The 23,260-nt window shown below is 45.9% G+C and overlaps 1 protein-coding gene across 2 annotated transcripts in view; it reads right to left on the minus strand.

The window, feature by feature from the left end:
• nt5dc1 (5'-nucleotidase domain containing 1) overlaps window positions 1-23,260 on the minus strand; it is a 725,609-nt gene that overhangs the window by 622,989 nt on the left and 79,360 nt on the right. For both annotated transcript variants that reach the window (XM_069886815.1, XM_069886814.1), the window contains one exon: window positions 2,896-2,967. In XM_069886815.1, coding sequence (XP_069742916.1) covers window positions 2,896-2,967 — 72 coding nt within the window. The remainder of the gene's footprint in view (window positions 1-2,895; window positions 2,968-23,260) is intronic.

Consider the following 23,260-nt stretch of genomic DNA (forward strand, 5'->3'; position numbering starts at 1 on the left):
ACTCTTTTGTGTAGTCTTCCAAAGGCGCTATTTGCCTTGGCGAGTCTGTTGTCTATCTCATTGTCGATCCTTGCATCTGATGAAATGGTGCAGCCGAGATAGGTAAACTGGTTTCTACTAAATAGAACTAGGATAAACTAGGAGAAACTAGGATTCTACTAAATAGAATAATACCTAGTGTCGCCGAGAATATTCTCCCAGAATCACAGTGCGGCTTTCGCGCAAACAGAGGAACTACTGACATGGTCTTTGCCCTCAGACAGCTCCAAGAAAAGTGCAGAGAACAAAACAAAGGACTCTACATCACCTTTGTTGACCTCACCAAAGCCTTCAACACCGTGAGCAGGAAAGGGCTTTGGCAAATACTAGAGCGCATCGGATGTCCCGCAAAGTTCCTCAACATGGTTATCCAACTGCACGAAAACCAACAAGGTCAGGTCAGATACAGCAATGAGCTCTCTGAACCCTTCTCCATTAACAATAGCGTGAAGCAAGGCTGTGTTCTCGCACCAACCCTCTTTTCAATCTTCTTCAGCATGATGCTGAACCAAGCCATGAAAGACCCCAACAATGAAGACGCTGTTTACATCCGGTACCGCACGGATGGCAGTCTCTTCAATCTGAGGCGCCTGCAAGCTCACACCAAGACACAAGAGAAACTTGTCCGTGAACTACTCTTTGCAGACGATGCCGCTTTAGTTGCCCATTCAGAGCCAGCTCTTCAGCGCTTGACGTCCTGCTTTGCGGAAACTGCCAAAATGTTTGGCCTGGAAGTCATCCTGAAGAAAACTGAGGTCCTCCATCAGCCAGCTCCCCACCATGACTACCAGCCCCCCCACATCTCCATCGGGCACACAAAACTCAAAACGTAATGATATATTGCATCCAGTTATTAATGAATACCTTGATAATTTATATAAAAGTGATTTTTTCAATTCAACAAGTTAGTATGAATTTGCATGGTCCAATTTTCACAGGTCAGATCATTTGCAACCTAGGGAGCCACTGCATTAAAAGATAAAACAAAACAGACAATGAGTTTCAAAAGTGATTATATCCTGAATTGGCTCTGTACCGCCATTCTTGGCATCACTGATATGGATCCTGGAATTTCCTAACAGCATTTTGTACATTTTTCCAACAGAAAACTGTGGCTATTATATTTGCAGAAAAAAAAAGCTTCTGGAAGAAGTCAGCAAGTCAGACAGCATCTGTGGAGAAAAGATAACAGTTGACATTTAAAGATGAGACCCTGCATCAGTATTAAGAGTGTAAGGAGGAAATAGCCATTATAAAGAGGTAAGAAAAGGAATAAGACATGAGCAGGCAACTGATTGGTGGATCTGGGGAAGGGGGTGGATTTCCAACAATCAGAGCCAGGTGAGGGAGGAAGGGAGATAGCAACAATCTGGTATGTGCTGAGTGAAGACAACAAAAGGCTGCAGATTATAGAATCTGATCGGGGGGAAAAAGGGTGAAACTGGGGTGGGTTCAGAAAGAAGGAGGTATACAAGAGGACCTGGATGGATCCATAGAAGAGACAAAGGAATTCAATGTTCATGGCACTGAGTTGTAGATTACCCAGGCAAAAGATCAAGTGGCGATCCTCTGCTTTGTATTTGCCTCAGCCAGACAGCAAGGGAGGCAATAGACAGGTAAAGGTTCCATTATTATCATGTAATACTACATTTAGAATGCAACATACATGTAATTCTTCAAATTTAGTCTACCATAAGGAAGACAGTCACTACTTTGTCCATCACCCCTCACAGAAATGAGGCCCCAGTGAGGAACAAACTCATGACCCCCTGGTTTACAAGATTGGTACTCTCACCAGTGAGCTATTGGAGATAAGTTGGTGTGGGAGTTAAAATGGCTTGCAATTGGGAGCTCAAGTTGGCCATTTATGCTTCACCCCTCTCCCTCACTTTTTTTTTATACTGTCCATCTTTTTACACTGATGCAGGGTATCAACAATCTCCTTTTTACACTGATGCAGGGTATCAACGATCTCCTTTTTACACTGATGCAGGGTATCAACGATCTCCTTTTTACACTGATGCAGGGTATCAACGATCTCCTTTTTACACTGATGCAGGGTATCAACGATCTCCTTTTTACACTGATGCAGGGTATCAACGATCTCCTTTTTACACTGATGCAGGCTATCAGCGATCTCCTTTTTACACTGATGCAGGCTATCAACGATCTCCTTTTTACACTGATGCAGGGTATCAGCGATCTCCTTTTTACACTGATGCAGGCTATCAACGATCTCCTTTTTACACTGATGCAGGGTATCAACGATCTCCTTTTTACACTGATGCAGGGTATCAACGATCTCCTTTTTACTCTGATACAGGGTATCAACGATCTCCTTTTTACACTGATGCAGGGTATCAACGACCTCCTTTTTACACTGATGAAGGGTATCAACGATCTCCTTTTTACACTGATGGAGGGTATCAACGATCTCCTTTTTACACTGATGCAGGGTATCAACGATCTCCTTTTTACACTGATGCAGGGTATCAATGATTTCCTTTTTACACTGATGCAGGGTATCAATGATCTCCTTTTTACACTGATACAGGGTATCAGCTCATGTCAATCATCCCTTTTCCACCACAGATGCTGCCTGACCCACTTAGTTCCTCCAGAAGCTTTTTTTTACCCCCCCAGATTCCAGCATCTGCAGTCCATGTCAACATTTGCAGAGAAACTAGGAACTGGTACAAATTGGCAAAATTTACTGGTGCTGCTTAATTCTTAAATTATAGTTCAATGAAGCTAAAATTACATGGCAATAGCACAACAGTGGAAGTAGAAAAGTACATTAAAATCAAATCCACAGAACTCCTGCCTCATTGCACATGACAATCAAAACAAATTTACCTCAGAACAGTTCCATCTTCACCGAGTTTCAGTAAATTTCCATCTTCAAGGTCCAAAAGCAAGCCTTTGAAACTACCATAAACATAAATTAGATTTAAGAGTGACAAAGTACAAATTTAAAAGTTCAATCATGAGATTTGATAGTTCCATGTTTTATCTTTCACCATTTTGACAGTTCATATTTTCTCAGAGCTTCATGATGCATCCCGAATAAACATTATCCCCCAATATAAACAAAGTCAATTAAAAAATTTTGTAGTTTAGGAAAAAAAGCTCGATTTTCATAACTATAACACAGGAAAGGTTTTTATTTGCCTTCTTATTAAAATCAGAGCCAGGACTGAATCACCACAATTATTCTCAGATTCTATTTTTCAAAGAAAACTTTCATTTGCTTCCTTCTGGTTTGCCTTTAGCTGCAATCGGTTCCATTATGGAATTTCAGTTTCTTTTCTTCCTTGTAATACACCCATGTTTGCAATTACAAATAGGTATTAATAAGATGCCAAAAGCATAAACTTCTCCAATTCTTTTCAATTATTTTCATGTATTAATGTACAATATTCAATCTTTACAATGGACCAAAAAGAAAGATGGAAAAAAGAATTACAGTAATAGAAAATTTAGTCAGGGCACTTGGTGACCTATATAAACTGAAGGAAGATTTGCAAATAATTTTACTAACGAATCATCTGAAGAATTGGCACATTTTCAATTTTTATTTCACAACTGGCTGATTGGCCATGCAACTGCTCACACCAAACAGGATAAAATACATGACATATTATTTTGCTACTGAAAACCTGTATTTTATTTAACCTAACTAAGTAATGAGCACATCACCTAATTGGCCAAGTAAACACAGCCCAAGTTTAGATATGTTTTCCTGAAAACAAACATTAGCTCTTTCGATCAGAATACAATACTCAATTTCAGGCAACAGTTCAAAAGTGCAAAATTATTAAAGATGAATTTATACTTCCAACGCAGTGTGAAATCTGCAATATCAATCATAAAACAATGTTACCAAATGTCATCCATGTTATTGCTCATGGTGCATTCAATCAATTCTTTCTGTCTGAATTATCGTGCTTTATCAGAATTTAAAAAAACATTTGAAGACTTGACTGTTTTAACCCACCAAATCAATCTGTGTGATGTAAACATAACATTAATAGACAGTTCACAACAGTGGCCATTCCATTTAAATTTAAGACAAATCGTCAGGTTGCCCATTACCTTTGTAGGGGAGGGGGGGGTCGCTACGGTTAGAGCTCGAGGTAGAAAGAAGACTCGCACACCAAGGGGTGCAGCTCTGCTTTTTATAGGCAGCTGGCCACGTCACCACCAGGGCGTGGCTTGAGTGAGGCTGGCTGCAGATTGGTTGTCCTGGATGCGCGGCATGGATTGGGTGCCGTGTGATCCGCTGGCTGTGAATGGCTGATTCGACCACCATTCCTGCAGCCTATGGGAGCGGGCATCTCATCCTGCGTGCTGTCTGCTCGATCATTGTGTTTGACAATGTGTCGGCCTGTGGAGTGAACTGCGGGATGCTACACGATCCCCCTCCCCCCAGAACCAACAATCTGGACTGTCTTTTGGCGGCTGACCCTGTGCCCTGGGGTCAAGCATGAAGGTGTCCTCCCTGCTGCCAATGTTCAAACACCCAGGTGGAGCTGTTGTGACTAACCACGCAGTATGGCCCTTCATAAGGCCGTTAAAGAGATGGCCGGTGGGCCCTGCTTTGGACCAAAAGATAGTGACAGTCTGCAAAGTTTTTTGGGACAAAGGCACTGGCTTGCCCGTGAACTCTGGGCTTAACTGGTGTTAGTGCGCCCAGGCACTCGCGTAGTTGAGACACAACGTAGCCACCGGGAGCTCCCCCAAGTCCTCAAAAGCTGCCACAAATTCGCCTAAGATGACTAGGGGTGTGCCATAGACCAACTCGGCAGAGGATGCCTCAAGATTTTCTTTCAGGGTGGTGCGGATGCTTAGCAGGACCCAAGGGAGTTTGTCTGCCTAGTTCAGTCCAGTGGGTCGGGTCATCAGAACTGTCTTCAGGTGCCTGTTAGCCTGCGGGTGGCATGGTGTAGTTGAGTGCCAAGGGCATTTGCTAAGATGGTCCACAGACTGGAAGTGAATTGGGCCCCCCTGTCAGATGTTAAGTGTTCAGGGACCCCAAAACATACCACCCAGGTGTTCAGTAATGCCTGTGCACACGTCTCCGTGGAGATTTCAGGTAGTGGCACTGCCTCTGGCCATCTAGTCATCTGGTTAACCATGGTTAAAAGATAATGTGCACCTGTGGATATAGGTAGGGGCCCCACAATGTCTATGTGCATGTGACTGAAACGGCAGTGTGCTAGGTCGAAAGGCTGCGGAGGGGCTTTAATGTGGGTCTGGACCTTGGATGCCTGACACGGAGTACGTTTTGGCCCACTGAGTGACCTCTTTACAGAGGCTATGCCAGACATACCTGTTGGCCACCATGCCAACTCTAGTCCTGATAGCAGGGTGAGCCAAATTGTGGACCGAATAGAAAACTCACAACCAGAATAACGGGGCGCAGTTTACCAGTTAAGGTGTCACAGAGCAGGTGCGGTTACCTGGGGCAATCTGGAGGTCTTCAGTTGCAGGCCGGTAAGTGCTGTCCGGTATGTCAGGGTCTGCTTGCTGCGCATCTACCAGGGCCCTATAGTCGATACCCAGGACAGGGTAGCCAGATAGAGCATTGGATACCACATTGCACCTGTCAGCAATATGTTCAATATCCATCAAAAATTCAGATATGAAGGATAGGTGCTGCTGTTGCCTGGCTGACCACAGGTCAAAGTGGTTTGTGGTCTGTGTAAATTTCGAATTTCCTGCCCTCCAGGAAGTAACAGAAATGCCAAATTGCCAGGTATAACACTTAACAGCTCCCTATCAAAGGCACTGTACTTGAGCTCCGGTGGCCCAAGATGTTTACTAAAAAAGGCCAACGTCTGCCACTGTCTGTTAATCAGTTGCTTAAATACACTCCCAACCACTGTGCTGGAGACGTCAACCATGAGGGCGGTCAGGGCATCTGTCCTCGGATGCATGAGGAGAGTGGCTTTGGCCAGGGCATGTTTGGTTGCTTGGAAAGCCTCGGTTGCATCCCGTGTTCATTGAATGTCTTTACTGGGCCCTGCCATGAGAAGAAGTAGCAGACTCATGATGCGGGCCGCTGCAGGTATGGAGTGATGATAAAAATTGACCATACCTGCAAACTCTTGCAATCCCTTCAAGGTCATTAGTCTGGGGAAGGAACGAATAGCGTCCACTTTGGTGGGTAACAGCCTGGTCCCACTTTGGTCAATGCAATGGCCAAGGAAATCAATGGTCTCTCAGCCAAACTGGCAATTGGCCAGATTGATGATTAAACCGAACTCACTTAGCCTGGAGAACAATAGTCTTAAGTGAGCGGCGTGCTCGGTGCGGGTGTGGCTGGCTATTAAAATGTCATCGAGGTAGGCAAAGGCAGAGTGCAGATTCCAGCCCAATGAATCCAACAACTTTTGGAAAGTCTGAGCCACATTTTTCATCCTGAATGGCAAGTGGAGGAATTTGAACAATCCAAGGGAGTTATGATAGCAGTTTTGGGAAGGTCATCGGGTAAACTGGGATCCGATGATGACCTCTGATGAGGTCCACCTTAGAGAATATCCTTCCCATTGCAGATTAGCAGTGAAGTCCTGGATGTGGGGCACGGGATATCTGTCGGGTAGGGTGGCCTCGTTAAGGCGGCTTCCTGGCCAGGCTTTGCTGACGAGGTGCCGTAACTTGTTCAAGCGAAACCAGGCGTCCCTCTTCGCCACCCATAGTACATCTGCTCAGGCAGCTACCTTCCTGGGGTCTTTATCAGCTGCTCCAGAAAGATCTGCTGGAACAGCAGGCAAGAGATGTGGCCTTCATTGAGAGGCGGAAGGGGCCCTGTCCCCAAACTGTAGATGAACAGCAGTCAGGCCGCGTGCTCACGCTTCGAGAGCCCAAAAGTGCGGGTTAAAAGCTCCTTGATGGCCACATACTTTCCTTGCTCTGGGAGATGCTGAAGGAAGTTGATGATGCTGGCTGCAGTGCTTGATCGAGGGGACTGACCACATGGTAGCAATGCATGTCATCTGCAGGGATCCAGCATATGGTGAACTGCGATGTCCAGAAGGCTGCCAACTTCAACGCTACAGCATTGATTGCAGGCTGTTCATCCATTGTTGGGTCCTAAATGCCATTTGGACCAGTCAGGGTCACTACTGTAGCGAGGTCGCTACGGTTATAGCTCGAGGTAGAAAGACTCACACACCAATGGAGTGTAATCAACACTGACTATGGACTGCCTTTTATAGGCAGCTGGCCATGTCACCACCAAGGTATGGCTTGAGTGAAGCCAACTGCTGATTGGTTGTCCCGGATGTGGGGGCCTAGACTGGACCCCTGCTGGCTGTGATTGGCCGATTCCTGCGGTCTATGTGGGCAGGCATTTCATCCCGTGTGCTGTCTGCCTAGTCGTTGCATTTGATGACTGTTTGCTGTTTCAGCCCATGGACACCCTCACCAAATAGCCGCCATTCTAAAATCTTTTAAATTTGAAAGTAAAACGCATTTGAATGCAGGATATGTACACAAGACAAACAGGAGATACTCTGTGCACTGCTTGAAATGACAGAATGTGCTATTTATAAATCCAAGGATATCAAGTCACAGCTCTGGGGAACAATGGTGCAGTGCTTACATTCTAAAATGATTATAATCCTTAACTAATTAGCTGAAGCAAGTGTTCAACTACTATCACAGCACCTAGAGAAATTAAATTCAGCAATGGTTACCACAAGACATTCTAATTGTTACAAAATTCTATCACAGAGGGATATAACATTTTGAGATAGTAAATGTCACCCAAGATGGCCAACTCTTAACTGCCTTCTGAAATGGATATGCAAACCAAAACTCAAAGGCAATTGAGATTCCCTATCTAGTGGGGGAAAAAAATTGTGGGTTAATAAGGTCACAAAGTTGCCATGATAGACTCAAGTTAAATTCTGTAGCGGCAGCTACACTGCTACTGAAAGAACACACAACCAGACGGGTTGAGCTCAGTGAGCAGAACTGATTTATTGCAGGCTGCTGGGCTGGACTTGTAGTCCCAGCCCGGACCTGGCTGAGAACCGCGCCGGGGGTGCCGACATCACCTGGGCGTCACGTAGTCCCCCAGCACGTGCTTCTGAGCCCTATGCTGAGAAAGAGAAACCCCCGACAGCGCCTTTTTGGCCAGCTCCCCCGCCGCGTGGATTACAAGCGGGGTCGGTTTGCCTGCCTAGTGGTGTGCCGCCACTCAGCCCCCCTCCCCCCCCCCCCCCCCAGGACCAGTGCCAATGTCCTTTTCAGCTGGGCAGCCTCACTTCTTGGGCTGGGCCACAATCACTGGTTCAGTGGGGTCGAGGTATGCTGGGTTCAGCCTGTCCTCAGTAAACAGTTCTCGCCTGCCGCTGATATCCAGCGTGAACATAGACCCTGAACGCTGGACCACCTTGTATGGCCCCTGTAAGGTCTCTGCAGAGGTGCTGCGGGCAGGCCCTGCTGAATAAAAACGTACTCAGCGGAAAGCAGCTCACTGGGGACGTGAGGTGGCCGTGTGCTGTGCCTGGGCAGCGGTGGGGGTGCAAAGGAGTCCAAGCGGGCCCGGAGGTGGGGTAGCAGCTCATGCGGCAACCGCTGGGGGTTTGTGAGGCGCGTTAATGAACTCACCAGGAAGTGCCAGCAATGTGCTGTAGACAAGCTCAGCTGATGGTGCCTGCAGATCCTCCTTGGCCGTGGAGCGGATGCCCAGGAGCACCCAAGGCAGTTCGTCCACCCAATCGGGACTGATGAGGCGGGCCATAAGTGACGACTTAAGGTGGCGGTGTAGATGGTCGACCAACCCATTGACCTGCAGGTGATAGGCCGTGGTGCGGTGTAGCTTGATCCCCAACGTGTTGGCGAGGTGTGCCCAGAGCGCAGAGGTGAACTGGGGTCCCCGATCACTGGTGTGGAGATTTTGAACGCTGAAGCAGGCGACCCAATTGTGCAACAGCGCGCGGGAGCAGGAGTCCGTGGAGGCGACCGGCATCGGGATCACCTCGGGCCAACGAGTGGTGCAGTCCACCACCGTGAAAAGGTAATGGTTGCCCCAGGAAACGGGTAAGGGCCCAACTATGTCCACGTGAATATGGCTGAACTGTTCCCAGACGTGCTCGAACTCTTGCACAGGTGCCCTAGTGTGCCTGTGTACCTTGGACATTTGGCAATGGGTGCATGTTCTGGCCCAGCCCAAGATCTGCTACTGCAGCCCGTGTCAGACGAACCGCTCTGCCACCATCCGGACTGAGGACCTGATGGACAGGTGCGTAAGGTCGTGGATATGATGGAAGAATTGCCTGGACCACTGCTGGGGAACCACTGGCCATGGGGTGCCCATGGAGACATCACACAGGACGGTGCTTCTGCCATTCGGAGTCGGGAGGTCTCAGAACCGCAGGCCCGTGATGGCAGTCCTGAAGGCTTGCGTCTCCTCATCAGACTTCTGGTCCCGGGTGAGCTGGTCATGGTCGAGGTCGGGCGTCAGCGCGCAAATGGCCGGTCATGAGAGTGCATCGTCCTTCCCCGCCTTGTGTCAAATGTCAGTGGTAAACTCCGACATGAAGGAGAGGTGACGCTGCTGGCAGGCCGACCAGGGCTCCTTCGCCATCACGAGTGCCTGGGTGAGGGGGTTTGTGGTCAGTGAAGATGGTAAAAGTCTTCCCCTCCAAGAAATAATGGAAATGCCGCACCGCCAGGTACATGCCCAGTAACTTATGGTCAAAAGCGCTATACTTGCGCTCTGGTGGGCAGAGAAGCCGGCTGAAGAACGTCAGCGGCTTCCACTGTCCGTTCACCTGCTGCTCCAGGACGGTGCCGACAGTAGTGGCAGAGGCATCAACGGAGAGGCCATATGCAGGTCGTGTGTGGGTGAGCGAGTATGGTAGCTTTCGTGAGGGTGTCCTTGGTGGCCTTGAATGCACTGCAGGCCTCTGGGGTCCAGGTGAGCGTTTTGTGCTTGGCTGCGATGAGGGTGAATAGCGGCTGCATGTTGCGCACAGTTCCCGGGATGAATCAGTTGTAGAAGTTGACGATACCCGCGAACTCCTGCAGCCCCTTGAGATTGTCCGGATGTGGGAACTCCTTGATAGCGCCAACCTTCATAGCGGCGGGCGTGGGTCCCTCGGCCGTGATGGTATGATCCAGGAACTGCATGGACTCTTTCCCAAACTGGCACTTGGCTGGGTTGATGGCGAGGCCGAAGTCTGCCAGCCGGGAGAAGAGGGTGCGCAGGTGGGCCTTGTGTTGCACCCATTCCCTGCTGGCAAAGAGGATGTCATCTAAGTAAATGAAGACGAAATCCAGGTCCCTGCCCACCGAGTCCACGAGGTGCTGGAAGGTCTGAGCGGTATTCTTGAAACCGAACGGCATGCGAAGGAATTCAAACAACCTGAAGGGGGTGATGATAGCCGTCTTGGGTATGTCCTCAGGGTGCACCGGGATTTGGTGATACCCGCGCACCAGGTCAACCTTGGAGAAAACCCTCGCAACATGTAAGTTGGCCGTAAAGTCCTGTATGTGAAGGATGCGAACTGTCGCCTCATTGAGCCATTAATAGTCTCTGCAGAGGTGCCACCGCAGGCTTTCGGGACCAGGTGGAGAGGCAAGGACCACAGGCTGTCGGACCGCTGAATGATCCCCAGCTCTAACAGATGCGAAAACTCCTCCTTCGCCACCTGGAGCTCGTCAGGCGGGAGCCAGCATACCTTGTCGTGAACTGTTGGGCCCTGGGTGGGGATGTGGTGGAACACCCTGATGCGCAGCGAGGCAACGGAGAACTGTGGCTTGAGGAGAGTCAAAAACTCTTCAAGGATTCGCTGGAACTCGTCTCTGGTCATGCTGATCGTGGCCATCTGTGACTGCTCTGAGCGGGAGGCGTCAAGGTGAATGGCCTGGAAACTACAGACATCCACCAGGCGCCTACCCCGAACGTCCACCAGAAGACCATGAACGAGGAGGAAGTCGGCACCCAGAATGGCGGTCGGAAGGGACAAGACAGTGAACCTCCACAAGAACTTTCGTCAGCCTATCTGGAAGTGGACTGTCTTGTCTCCATAGGTCCGGATCTCTGTTGCGTTGGCCTCACGGAGGGGAGGTCCTCGAGGTCGGTTCCTGGACTCGATGGCTGTGGGTGGGATAACACTGATCTGGGCCCCAGTGTCGACGAGGAACCGCCGGCCGCTGACCGAATCCTGCAGGTAGAGGAGGCTGTGTCCTTGGCCAGCCGCTGCAGCCATTAACAGGGCTGACGACACTTCCGAGCCTTGGCTCCCCAGTGCTGGTGGTAGAAGCAGAGGCCTGGAGCGGATGCCATGCCCCTGGTTATGCTCTTGGTGGCCCCTGCAGGGGCCGGATGCTCTACCGCAGCGCTGAGGTGGGCTTGGCATGGTCATGCCCGTGCCTCATGACCTGCTGGACCGCCGAGCCCCCCAGGAATCGCTCGGGCCATAGCTCTTGGGCCTTCTGAGCGACCTTCCTCGGGTCAGTAAAGCTCTCTTGGGTCAGTAACGGCCGGATGCCCTCGGACAGATGGTCGAGGAAAATGCCCTCGAAGAGTGGGCAGTTGGTGTGATCACCCATGAGCGCAAGCATCTCATCCATCAGCTCCATCGAGGACCTGTCCCGCAGGGCATCAAGGAGCAGCATCCGAGCGGCACACTGGCGCCCAGATAGTCCGAGGGATCCGGTGAGCATTCGCTTGATGGTCTTGTATTTGTCTTCGGTGGGTGGGTGCTGAACGAGGTGCAGCACGCGTTTTGGCAGTGGCCTGGTCCATGGTGGCGAGCACATGGTAAAATTTAGTCGTGTCAGATTAAATCTGGCAGAGGTAAAACTGAGCCTCCACGTAGCTGAATCCGGCTCCTGAACCCAGAATTCAGGCAGCTTGATGGCTATGGCACTGATCCCAGGTTCGCTCATGATGGGTTCAAAGACATTTGAACCAGTCGGGGTCATCAATTGTAGCGGCAGCTACACTGCTACTGAAAGAACACACAACCAGATGGGTTGAGCTCAGTGACCAGAACTGATTTATTGCAGGCTGCTGGGCGTGACTTATATTCCCAGCCTGGGCCTGGCTGAAAACCGCGCTGGGGGTGCTGACCTCACCTGGGCGCGGGCTTCTGAGCCCTGTGCTGAGAAGGGGAAACCCCCGACTGTGCCATTTTGGCCGGCTGCCATGCCATGTGGATTACAAGCAGGGCCGGTTCGCCTGCCTAGTGGTGTGCTGCCACAATTCTATGTTTACTCAATGATGCTAACATGGTTTCACTTGTGTTGAGGCTTCGGATAACATTTTCTCTCTTTTTCCCCCTGTGAAAGCAGGAACAGAATGTGGTGGAGGATGAATATGTGATTGATGGGATGAAGCAAGAGGCGTGGATTCAAGTTTCTGGATCACTGGGACCTTTTTTGGGTGAGGTAGGACCTGTACTGATCAGACAGGTTGCACTTGAATCCCAGGGGGACCAGGATCCTGGCAGGGACATTTGCTAAGGCTAGTCAGGAGACTTCAAACAAGAATGCTTGGGGGGGGGGGGGGGGGGGGGGGGGCAGGGAACCAAGCAAAGGGGAACAGCAAGGAGAAGGTTTGATTGCATACAGAGAAAGCTTGTAGACAAAGTGTGGGGTGGATAGGCAAGCAATAAGAGAGTGAGGATGCTCTGTACGAAGATGGAGGGGAGATGATAGAAAAAGAACCTAATCAAGTTGTTTGGAAAGATAGGGGCAAACAGAATAAGTAATGGGAAATCTCTGAATTGCATATATTTTAATGCTAGGAGCATTGTAAGGAAGGTGGATGAGCGGAGGGTATGGATTGACGCTTGGTAGTATGACGTAGTAGCAATTAATGAAACATGGTTGCAGGAGGGATGTGATTGGCAGTTAAATATTCCTAGATTTCATTGCTTTAGGTGTGATAGAATTGGAGGGGCAAGAGGGGGTGGTGTAGCATTGCATGTCAGGGAAAATATTACAGCATGGTTAGGCAGGATAAATTGGAGGGTTACACGAGTGGAATTGAGGAATGGGAAAGGGGTAGTCACACTTATAGGGCTGTATTATAGACCACCTAATGGGGAGTGAGAACTAGAGTAGCAAATTTGTAGGGAGACAGCAGATATTTGTAATAAGCACAGGGTTGTGATAGTGTGAGATTTTAATTTTCCAAATATAGATTGGGAAACACATTCTCTGAAAGGGCTGGATGGATTGGAATTTGTAAAATGTGTGCAGTAAAGTTTTTTTACAGCAATATGTAGAGGTACCAACTAAAGAAGGGGCAGTGTTGGATCTAATGTTGGGAAATGAGATAGATCAGGTGGTGGAGGTATGTGTTGGGGAGCACTTTGGGTCCAGTGATCATATTTCCATTAGCATGTAATTATGGAAAGCGAAGGGTCAGGACCTAAGATTGAGGTTTTCAAGTAGGGAAAAGCTAGATTTGAGGAGATGCGAAAGGATTTACGAAGAGCAAATTGGGACAATTAGTTTTATGGGAAGGATGTAGTAGAAAAATTGAGGTCTTTTAAAGGTGAGATAGTGAAGGTACAAAATCTTTATGTTCCTGTAAGGATAAAAGGCAGAGTGAAAAGTTGAGAGAGCCATGGTTTTCAAGGGATATTGGAAACTTGGTTCAAAAAAAAAGAGGGAGACCTACAATATATGAAACAAGGAATAAAGGAGATGCATAGAGAATACATTGAATGTAAAAAGAATCTTAAGAAAGAAATTAGAAAAGCTAAAAGGAACGAGGTGGCTTTAGCAAACAGGGTGAAAATAAATGCAAAAGGTTTCTATAAATATGTTAATAGCAAAAGGAGAGTGAGGGATAAAATTGGTCCATTAGAGAATCAGAGCAGACAACTGTGTGTGGAGCCAAAAGAGATGGGGGAGATTTTGAACAAGTTGTTTTCTTCATTACTCACCAAAGAGAAGGATATTGAATTGTGCAGGGTAAAGGAAGCAAAGAGGGTAATTATGGAAAGTGTAGTGATTAGGAAAGAGAAGGTACTGGAGCTTTTGAAGCATATAAAGGTGGATAAGTCCCCAGGTCCCAACAGGATTTTCCCAGGACCTTGAGAGAAGTTCATGAGGAAATAGCAGAGGCTCTAAAAGTGATTTTTCAAAAGTTATTAGAGATGGGTATAGTGCTGGAGGATTGGCATCTTGGTAATCTGGTTCCTTTGTTTAAAAAGAGTTCAAGGAGCAAGCCTAGCAATTATCAGCCTGTAAGTTTGACGTTGTGGTAGGTAACTTAATGGAAAGCGTTCTTAGAGATAGTGCATATACAAGTATCTGGAGAGATAGGGTCTGATCAGGAACATTCAACAGGGTTTGTGCGTGGAAGGTCACATTTGACCAATCTTGTTCAATTTTTTGAAAGGTGACTAGGAATGTTGACGAAGGGAAAGAAGTGGACGTTGTCTATATGGACTTCAGTAAGGCCTTCAATAAGATTCCACATGGAAGGTTAGTTAGGAAGGTTCATGCACTAGGTATTAACCTTGAGATAGTCAAATGGATTCTACAGTGGCTGGAAGGGAGATGCCAGAGGTAGAATCTCATATGGATAGGGAGGTGAAAACGGCTTTCAGTATGCTGGCCTTTATAAATCAAAGCATAAAATACATGAGTTGGGAAGTGACATTGAGACTGTTCAAGGCATTAGTGAGGCCAAATTTAGAGTACTGTGTGCAGTTCTAATAGCCAAATTATAGGAAGGATATCAACAAGGTAGGGAGAGTCCAGAGAAAATTTACGAAATTGTTACCAGAGTTTCAGCATCTAGATTACAAAGAAAGTTTGACCAGATTAGGTCTTTATTCCTTGGAGCGTAGAAGGTTGAGGGAGGATTTGATAAAGGTATTTAAGATTACGAGGGGGATACACAGAGTTGATGTGGATAGACTTTTTCCCCTGGAGGTTAGGAAAGATTGAAACAAGAGGTCATGAATTAAGAGTTAAGGGACAAATGTTTAGAAGTAACATGAGGGGGAACTTCTTCACTCAGAGGGTGGTGGCTGAATGGAATGAGCTTCCGGTAGAAGTAGTAGTAGTGGCACAGTCCATTTTGTCATTTAAGGAAAATTGGATCGGTATATGGATGGGAGGGGAATGGAGGGTTATGGGCAAGGTGCAGGTGGGTGGAACTGGAGGAGAGTGCTTGGTTCGGTGCGGACTAGAAGGGTCGAGATGGCCGGTTTCTGTGCTGTAATTGTTATACAGTTAACTAAATCTTAAATGGCTTACAAATTGCAAAGATTTTTGGACTGCAGGTAGTAGTGCATGCATGACCAGCTAAATACCAATGATTATACACTTGCCGATGACATAAGTGCTAAGCAAACATGGGTAGTACCAAACCCATGATTTTTTGCACGGGAAAGGTAAGAGGCCCTCCCCTCTGCATTTTTCTCTAATTTTAGAGTTACAGCACAGAAATAGGCCCTTTTGGCTCACGAGACCGTGTCACCCAAATACACCAATTAACCTTTAAACCCCGAACATTTTTGCAAGGATGCGAGTAAACTGAAAAAAGGGGAGAACATTCAACTTCCTTCCAGTCAGCACCTGATCCAAACCCAGGTCGCTGGTGCTATAATAGCATTGTGCTTACCACTGTGCTAATCATGCCATCTATTGCAATGCCAGAATTAATTTTCCCAATTCTTACGCTTTCACAGCTCACCATGCAATATATGCATGTGAGAAAATGCAAGCTTGAGATTGTACACAGAACAGCTGGAGAAGGAAGAAAAAGCAGCCCCTAAAGCTCAATTCCACTTCTTCCACCCCTTTCACCATGTTCAGCTGCCCTCTGCCACAATCCATCCTCCCAAAGTAAAGGTTAAAACCCTGTGTTTTTTTTTATTCTTAATTAATTTTGTGCCCGTCTCTTGAAGAGAACTATTGTTTGCAGTGTTACCATAGTGACTATGTTGTAATATGTCATTATCTTCTTTTCTTTGGCTTGGCTTCGCGGACGAAGATTTATGGAGGGGGTAAAAAAAGTCCACGTCAGCTGCAGGCTCGTTTGTGGCTGACCAGTCCGATGCGGGACAGGCAGACACGATTGCAGCGGTTGCAAGGGAAAATTGGTTGGTTGGGGTTGGGTGTTGGGTTTTTCCTCCTTTGCCTTTTGTCAGTGAGGTGGGCTCTGCGGTCTTCTTCAAAGGAGGCTGCTGCCCGCCAAACTGTGAGGCGCCAAGATGCACGGTTTGAGGCGTTATCAGCCCACTGGCGGTGGTCAATGTGGCAGGCACCAAGAGATTTCTTTAGGCAGTCCTTGTACCTTTTCTTTGGTGCACCTCTGTCACGGTGGCCAGTGGAGAGCTCGCCATATAATACGATCTTGGGAAGGCGATGGTCCTCCATTCTGGAGAAGTGACCCATCCAGCGCAGCTGGATCTTCAGCAGCGTGGACTCGATGCTGTCGACCTCTGCCATCTCGAGTACCTCGACGTTAGGGGTGTGAGCGCTCCAATGGATGTTGAGGATGGAGCGGAGACAACGCTGGTGGAAGCGTTCTAGGAGCCGTAGGTGGTGCCGGTAGAGGACCCATGATTCGGAGCCGAACAGGAGTGTGGGTATGACAACGGCTCTGTATACGCTTATCTTTGTGAGGTTTTTCAGTTGGTTGTTTTTCCAGACTCTTTTGTGTAGTCTTCCAAAGGCGCTATTTGCCTTGGCGAGTCTGTTGTCTATCTCATTGTCGATCCTTGCATCTGATGAAATGGTGCAGCCGAGATAGGTAAACTGGTTGACCGTTTTGAGTTTTGTGTGCCCGATGGAGATGTGGGGGGGCTGGTAGTCATGGTGGGGAGCTGGCTGATGGAGGACCTCAGTTTTCTTCAGGCTGACTTCCAGGCCAAACATTTTGGCAGTTTCCGCAAAGCAGGACGTCAAGCGCTGAAGAGCTGGCTCTGAATGGGCAACTAAAGCGGCATCATCTGCAAAGAGTAGTTCACGGACAAGTTTCTCTTGTGTCTTGGTGTGAGCTTGCAGGCGCCTCAGATTGAAGAGACTGCCATCCGTGCGGTACCGGATGTAAACAGCGTCTTCATTGTTGGGGTCTTTCATGGCTTGGTTCAGCATCATGCTGAAGAAGATTGAAAAGAGGGTTGGTGCGAGAACACAGCCTTGCTTCACGCCATTGTTAATGGAGAAGGGTTCAGAGAGCTCATTGCTGTATCTGACCCGACCTTGTTGGTTTTCGTGCAGTTGGATAATCATGTTGAGGAACTTTGGGGGACATCCGATGCGCTCTAGTATTTGCCAAAGCCCTTTCCTGCTCACGGTGTCGAAGGCTTTGGTGAGGTCAACAAAGGTGATGTAGAGTCCTTTGTTTTGTTCTCTGCACTTTTCTTGGAGCTGTCTGAGGGCAAAGACCATGTCAGTGGTTCCTCTGTTTGCGCGAAAGCCGCACTGTGATTCTGGGAGAATATTCTCAGCGACACTAGGTATTATTCTATTTAGTAGAATCCTAGCGAAGATACCCTGTACAAAAACAAAGGCGAGAAATCAGACTGCTCAAACTACAGGGGAATCACGTTGCTCTCCATTGCAGGCAAAAAAAAAATATGTCATTATATCATCCAGATTAATGACTTGCTTATTACTCAACCAGATTATGAAGGAAGCGTGAGCACGAGTAATTTTTCATTGAATTATTTTGTTACTCTTTAAATACATTTTTGTGAATCTCTTTAAATACTGTTAGTTATCTCTTTAAAGTTTGTGTATCTTTTTAAGCTAGTATCTCTACATATCTTTTGTATCATTATACAGTAAATGCTTTGTTATTGATCATTATGAAAGTCTTAATGCGAAGCGATGCAAAATGTTTAACCGTTTTATCAATGAATTAAAACAAGACTGAAGAAACAGCCACAGAGTTTGATTTGTTGGATTAAAGAGATCAAAATTTGGAATATTAGAGGTCACGGCTTGGAAGATGACACTTCATCTATATTTTGGATCAAAGAAACATTTAATTATGAACTTTGTTTGGAAGAAAGGCTAATAAAACTTGTCTAAAAAAAATTAACAACTTGCTTTAAAGTCAAGAGGCATCTACACTGTAATAATAGAATATTCCAGAAGCCTCTGTGAGAACCTGTCTGTGAATTGTGGAGAGGAAAATTTAGATGGGATGAAACTATACCCGATTCCACTTGCTCGCCAACTACATTGCAGCATTATCACTACCTTTACTCCACACACAACCAGCTTTCTTCCAGCACACCATTCTCAGATATTACCTCACTCCAACTTTCTTGTTCTCATCTATCCCTTAGCCTTCAAAGTCAATGCAAAATTGATCACCACTTCTCACTATCTTTCAATATTACCCCTTGTTGGCCAGTTTTCATCGTGCTTCAGTAACAAAGAAAGCATGTATTGAAAACACCAGAGAGACACACACAGAATTGATGCAAAATATTTCTCAAATTCCATCAAAGAAGCACATGCACTTGCCCATGTAATTGGTCATTACTGATGTTGTGACCATATGAGGCCACCTCCCTGAATATGCTCCAGTCCATGCTTTTGAACCAGTCCTGCAGCAGTGCTGCAGTTTTCTCTGGCCAGATCCTGATCTTCTTATGAATTGGTAGGACTAATTTTACCTGTGGTCCATAATGATTAGCAGAATGGATATGTGGTCTGAGCATCCTAAGTAGGGGAAATGGGCAGCCTTGTCTGCTTCAGGATCATTTGTGTAGACAACATCCAAGATATTCTCTCCTCTGGGTGCAAAGTTGGCATGTTGTTAGAACTTTGGCAGAACTGTTTTTAGGTTGATGTGCTTGAAGTCAACAGCATGGGCTTCACAGAGCTCTTCCAGTGCTTCCCCAGCATTTGCAGAAGGAGGAACATAAAATGCTGTAATCAGAGTATCTGTAAATTCCCTGGGTAAGTGGAAGGGTCTGAACTTCACTATGAAAAACCATCTCCAATGAGCCTTTATTTTGAAGATATTTGTACGCCAGACCTTATTGATGTAGACACACAAACCCTCTCTGCAGGTCATACTTCCACTTGCCCAAAAGGTGACAAGGCCTTCCAGCTAAATGACCAAATCCAGAATGGAGACCTGGAACCATTTTTTCAGAATTATCAGAATACACAACCATCCATTCCCATCTGGTTCAGAAGCAGCCACAGGTAATTTAGTTTATTTTCCAGCAATCAGACATTTGTTCTAAAAATGATCTGGAGCACAAGCCTGGAGAAATTAACTTTGAATCTTAGAGAAAAGCCAGAACATTTGTTGCACTTCTGCTTTGTTGTACACTGTTTCGGACAACCTCTTTTTTGAGTGTCTGCAGTCTGGTGTTAGGGTTCACTTTTTTCATTAAGCCATATCTTCTCAATACCTTCATTATCTGAACTTCTAGCACTGCAGATTCTAGTGTTCAAGTCGAGTCACTGACGATGCCACAGTAATGGGTTGCATAAAGAGGGATGATGAGTTAGCTTACAGGAAAGAGATAGAAACTTTGCTGAATGTCCACCAATAACAACCTCACACTCAATGTCACAAAAAACAAGAAGCTGATTGTTGACTTCAGGAAGGGAAAATCAGAGGTGTACGATCCAGTGATCATTGGGAGACCAGAGATGGAGAGGGTGAGCAAATTTAAGTTCTTGGGAGTCACTATCTTGGAAGATCTTTCCTGGACCCAACACACTAATGGTATCAAGAAGAAAGCACTTCAGTGCTTGTACTTCCTCAGCAGGTTGAAGAGGTTTAGTATGACATCGGGAACTCTGGCAAATTTGTACAGTTGTGGTGCAAGTGTGCGGACCTGCTGCATCACAGTCTGGTATGGGAACCTCAATGCCCCGAAGCATAAAGCCCTGCCAAAGGTAGTTGCCGCATCCCAGGACATCACAGGGAAAACCCTTGCCTAATTTGAGAACATCTACAGGGAACACTGCCATCATCAATGACTCACAAAACATCATCCAGCACACGTTCTGTTCTCACTACTACCATCAGGAGAGAGATACAAGAGGTACAAGCCTCAAACCACCAGATTCACGAACAGTTGCTACCCCTCCACCATCAGACGCCTCAACAACAAACTCAATCAGGAATTCATTCAAGGACTCTCACTCTTGCACTTCATTGATCAATTTTCTCTCTCTGTACTGCACAGTTTGGTTACATTTATTTGTTTGCATGTGTCCAATGAGTACAGATTTTTTGCACCACCAATAAGCAGTAATTCTGCTGTGCCCTTCCTCTGTTCTCCACCTATTACATCCTGCCTTTGGGTCCGTGCTCCCCTACCTTTTTGTTCCGATGCCTGCGTCATTTTTCCATACCTTGAAGGGTTCAACCTCGAAATGTTGGTTATTTATCTTTGCTATATAAAATACACTGTTTGACCTGCAGAGTTTATCCAGCACTGCGGTTTTACTTTTCATCTCAGGATAAGAGATGCCCATTAAGAACTTGTGTCTATAAATAAAATTTGTAATTTTTTGACATTCGCAGATAGCTGTAAATACTTAATCACTTGAGTATATTTGAATCAAAGAAATCCAGCAGAGAAATTCACACGATACAGGGTCAGCCAATGTCTTAATGAATAACAAAATTGATACAAAAGGCCACATGCAACACTGCTGCTCTGATATATTCTTAACTTAACTTCAAGCCAAAGTTAGAATAATTTAAAATCATTACCTACAGTTACATCTCCACTTAAAACAAAACAGTTGCAACCCACAATGCAAACACATTTAGCACTAAAATATCACACAATAAGTACATCCTTACATTCTCATAACTCAAATAAATATCCACAAATTGAGCCATCTTAAGCTATATCTTGGCTAACATTTTAAATGTTAACAAATTCATGGTAGATAATTGGAAATAAACCTAGGTCAAAATCCTCCAAAGTACACAAGTGCTTAATCATGAAGCCAAAGCTCTGGCAACCAAAACCACATTGCCTTTAATGCACATGCTGATGACGGTGTGTAAATATTTCAGCAATTTGTGATAAGGAAAGATGGGTGGTAAAATAGAAACAAACACACCTGACGTGGAAAAACTGGCAGCTCAATGCTAATATTTAGTTCGTGATACAAATTAAATTTCCTGCAGAACTTCAAATTCCTGGGTTTCAACATCAGTCCTTGAAGCCTCCGTGTTGATGCAATCACAAATAAGGCCCGCCAGCGGCTATATTTTGTGAGGTGTCTGAGGCAGTTTGTTATATCACCAAAGACTCTCATAAATTTCAACAGGTGTACCATGGAAGGCATTCTGGCTGATTGCATCACTGTCTGGTACGGAGGCCCAAAATCTCAGGACAAGAAAAATCCCCAGAGGGTTGTTAAAAGCCTGCGACATCACAGGCACCAGATTTCACTCCATCAAGGACATCTAAATGAGACAGTGTCCTAAAAAAGCAGCCTCTATCCTCAAAGACCCCACCACCCAGGCCACTCTGGTACTATTGGGAAAAAGGTACAGGAGACGAGCATTCGGCAGCGCAAGGACAGCTTCTTCCCCGCTGCCTTCAGATTCCTGAAAAATCAATGAACCAAAGACACTGCCTTACTTTTCGTGCACTACTTATTTTTTAAAAATTTATTTATAGTACAGTACAACTCTAATTATCTGAAATGGTCAGGACCTGGCCTACGTCGGATGCTTTTTTTTCCCCCAAAAACGGTTTTTTTAAAAAAAAAACAGCCCAGTAGCAACAGCAAATCAATTCTGACAGTGTTTAAAAAAAAACAACAAACAAGGGAAGGCGTTTTAAGCATTAAAATAATGTTTAATTCTCACTAAAAAATGCTGGCCACCGCTGATCACCAACACCTCCCCACCAAGGTCCGACTGTTGCTGGTAGCCAGAGGTTCCCAGTCAGTTCAGCTCCAAAATATGTTTGGATAAATGAAGATTTCTGATTTGTTTAAGAAATCTTCATTTATCTGAAATTTTTAAAATGTTTGCATAAATGAGGATTTTGGATAATCAAAGATTGTACTGTAATTTTGTAAGATGGTTCATAATATGAATGTTTGAACTGTGATGCTGCCACAAAAAAAAAACAAATTTTATGACAATAAATTCTGAAGGACAGCAATTAAAAACAAGAATCATTTCAACTGGAGAAACACAAAAGCTGCAAATGCTGGGTGCTGGAATTCTGAGCAAACAAAGAATCAAGCCCAAGATAGAACAGGAGAAGAAGCTACAAAGTGTGAGAGGAGGCAGTATCATTTAGGAAGGGGAGGATGTGGAAAGTGCAGGAACAGGAAAAGAGATGGGAATGGTGATATCAGATGTGGGTAGCAGTCACCCAAAATTAGAAAAAAAATCACAGTTAATTCTATTAGGTTGAAGGTAGTCCAGGAGGATTGTGTGTTGTTCCTCAAGTTTACCTTTAGCCTTGTCATAAAAATTGATGAGGCCAAGGACAGACTTGTCACTGTACAAATTATTTGGGGAGTTAAAATGGATGGCTACAGGAAGCTCAAGTTTAGATTCACAAAAAATGCATCAGTGTTCGGTGAAGCAGTCACCAAGTGTATTAAAGTCAATAAATGAGGTTGGACAATGTGCATGTGAAGCTCTACCTGACCTGGAAGGTCTGCTTGTGCATCTGGTTGGAGGTGAGGGAGAAGTAGGGTCATATTTTGCACTTTCTACGGTTACAGTTAGACTAAATAATTTCTTGATTATTTTTAAATATTAATTGTTTTTTATTTCTATCTCTGTCCCCAGCAATCCTTCCACCCCCACCAAAGACAGCCCACGACCCCAAATGTAATTTATTCTCCTATTACAGGACTCCAATTCGTTCCATTTATTTCAACCTTCCATACCAGATCACTAAAGACAATAGTGACCAATGTGTGTGTGTGTGTGTGTGTGTGTGTGTGTGTGTGTGTGTGTGTGTGTGTGTGTGTGTGTGTGTGTGTGTGTGTGTGTGTGTGTGTGGGGGGGGGGGGGGAGTGGGCGTGCCAGGTGATGATGTGGGGTTAGACTGCAAATCCCTACTCGTCTTGAAGTTGAAAAAAAGTTAGGAAAACTTAAAAATAGAAGAAGGAAGTATCGGAAGACCTGCAGAACATTTTAAAATGATACCAAAGAAAGAAAAGCCAGCCGTTACAGTACAAGAAACTGAGCAAGAAAAAGATTGAGATAAGGAAGGAAGGCCAACCTTGAAGAAGGATCCAGGAGCTGTTCATAAGGTAC

The sequence above is a fragment of the Narcine bancroftii genome, chromosome 6, assembly GCF_036971445.1.
Source record: "Narcine bancroftii isolate sNarBan1 chromosome 6, sNarBan1.hap1, whole genome shotgun sequence".
Classification (NCBI taxonomy): Eukaryota; Metazoa; Chordata; class Chondrichthyes; order Torpediniformes; family Narcinidae; genus Narcine; species Narcine bancroftii.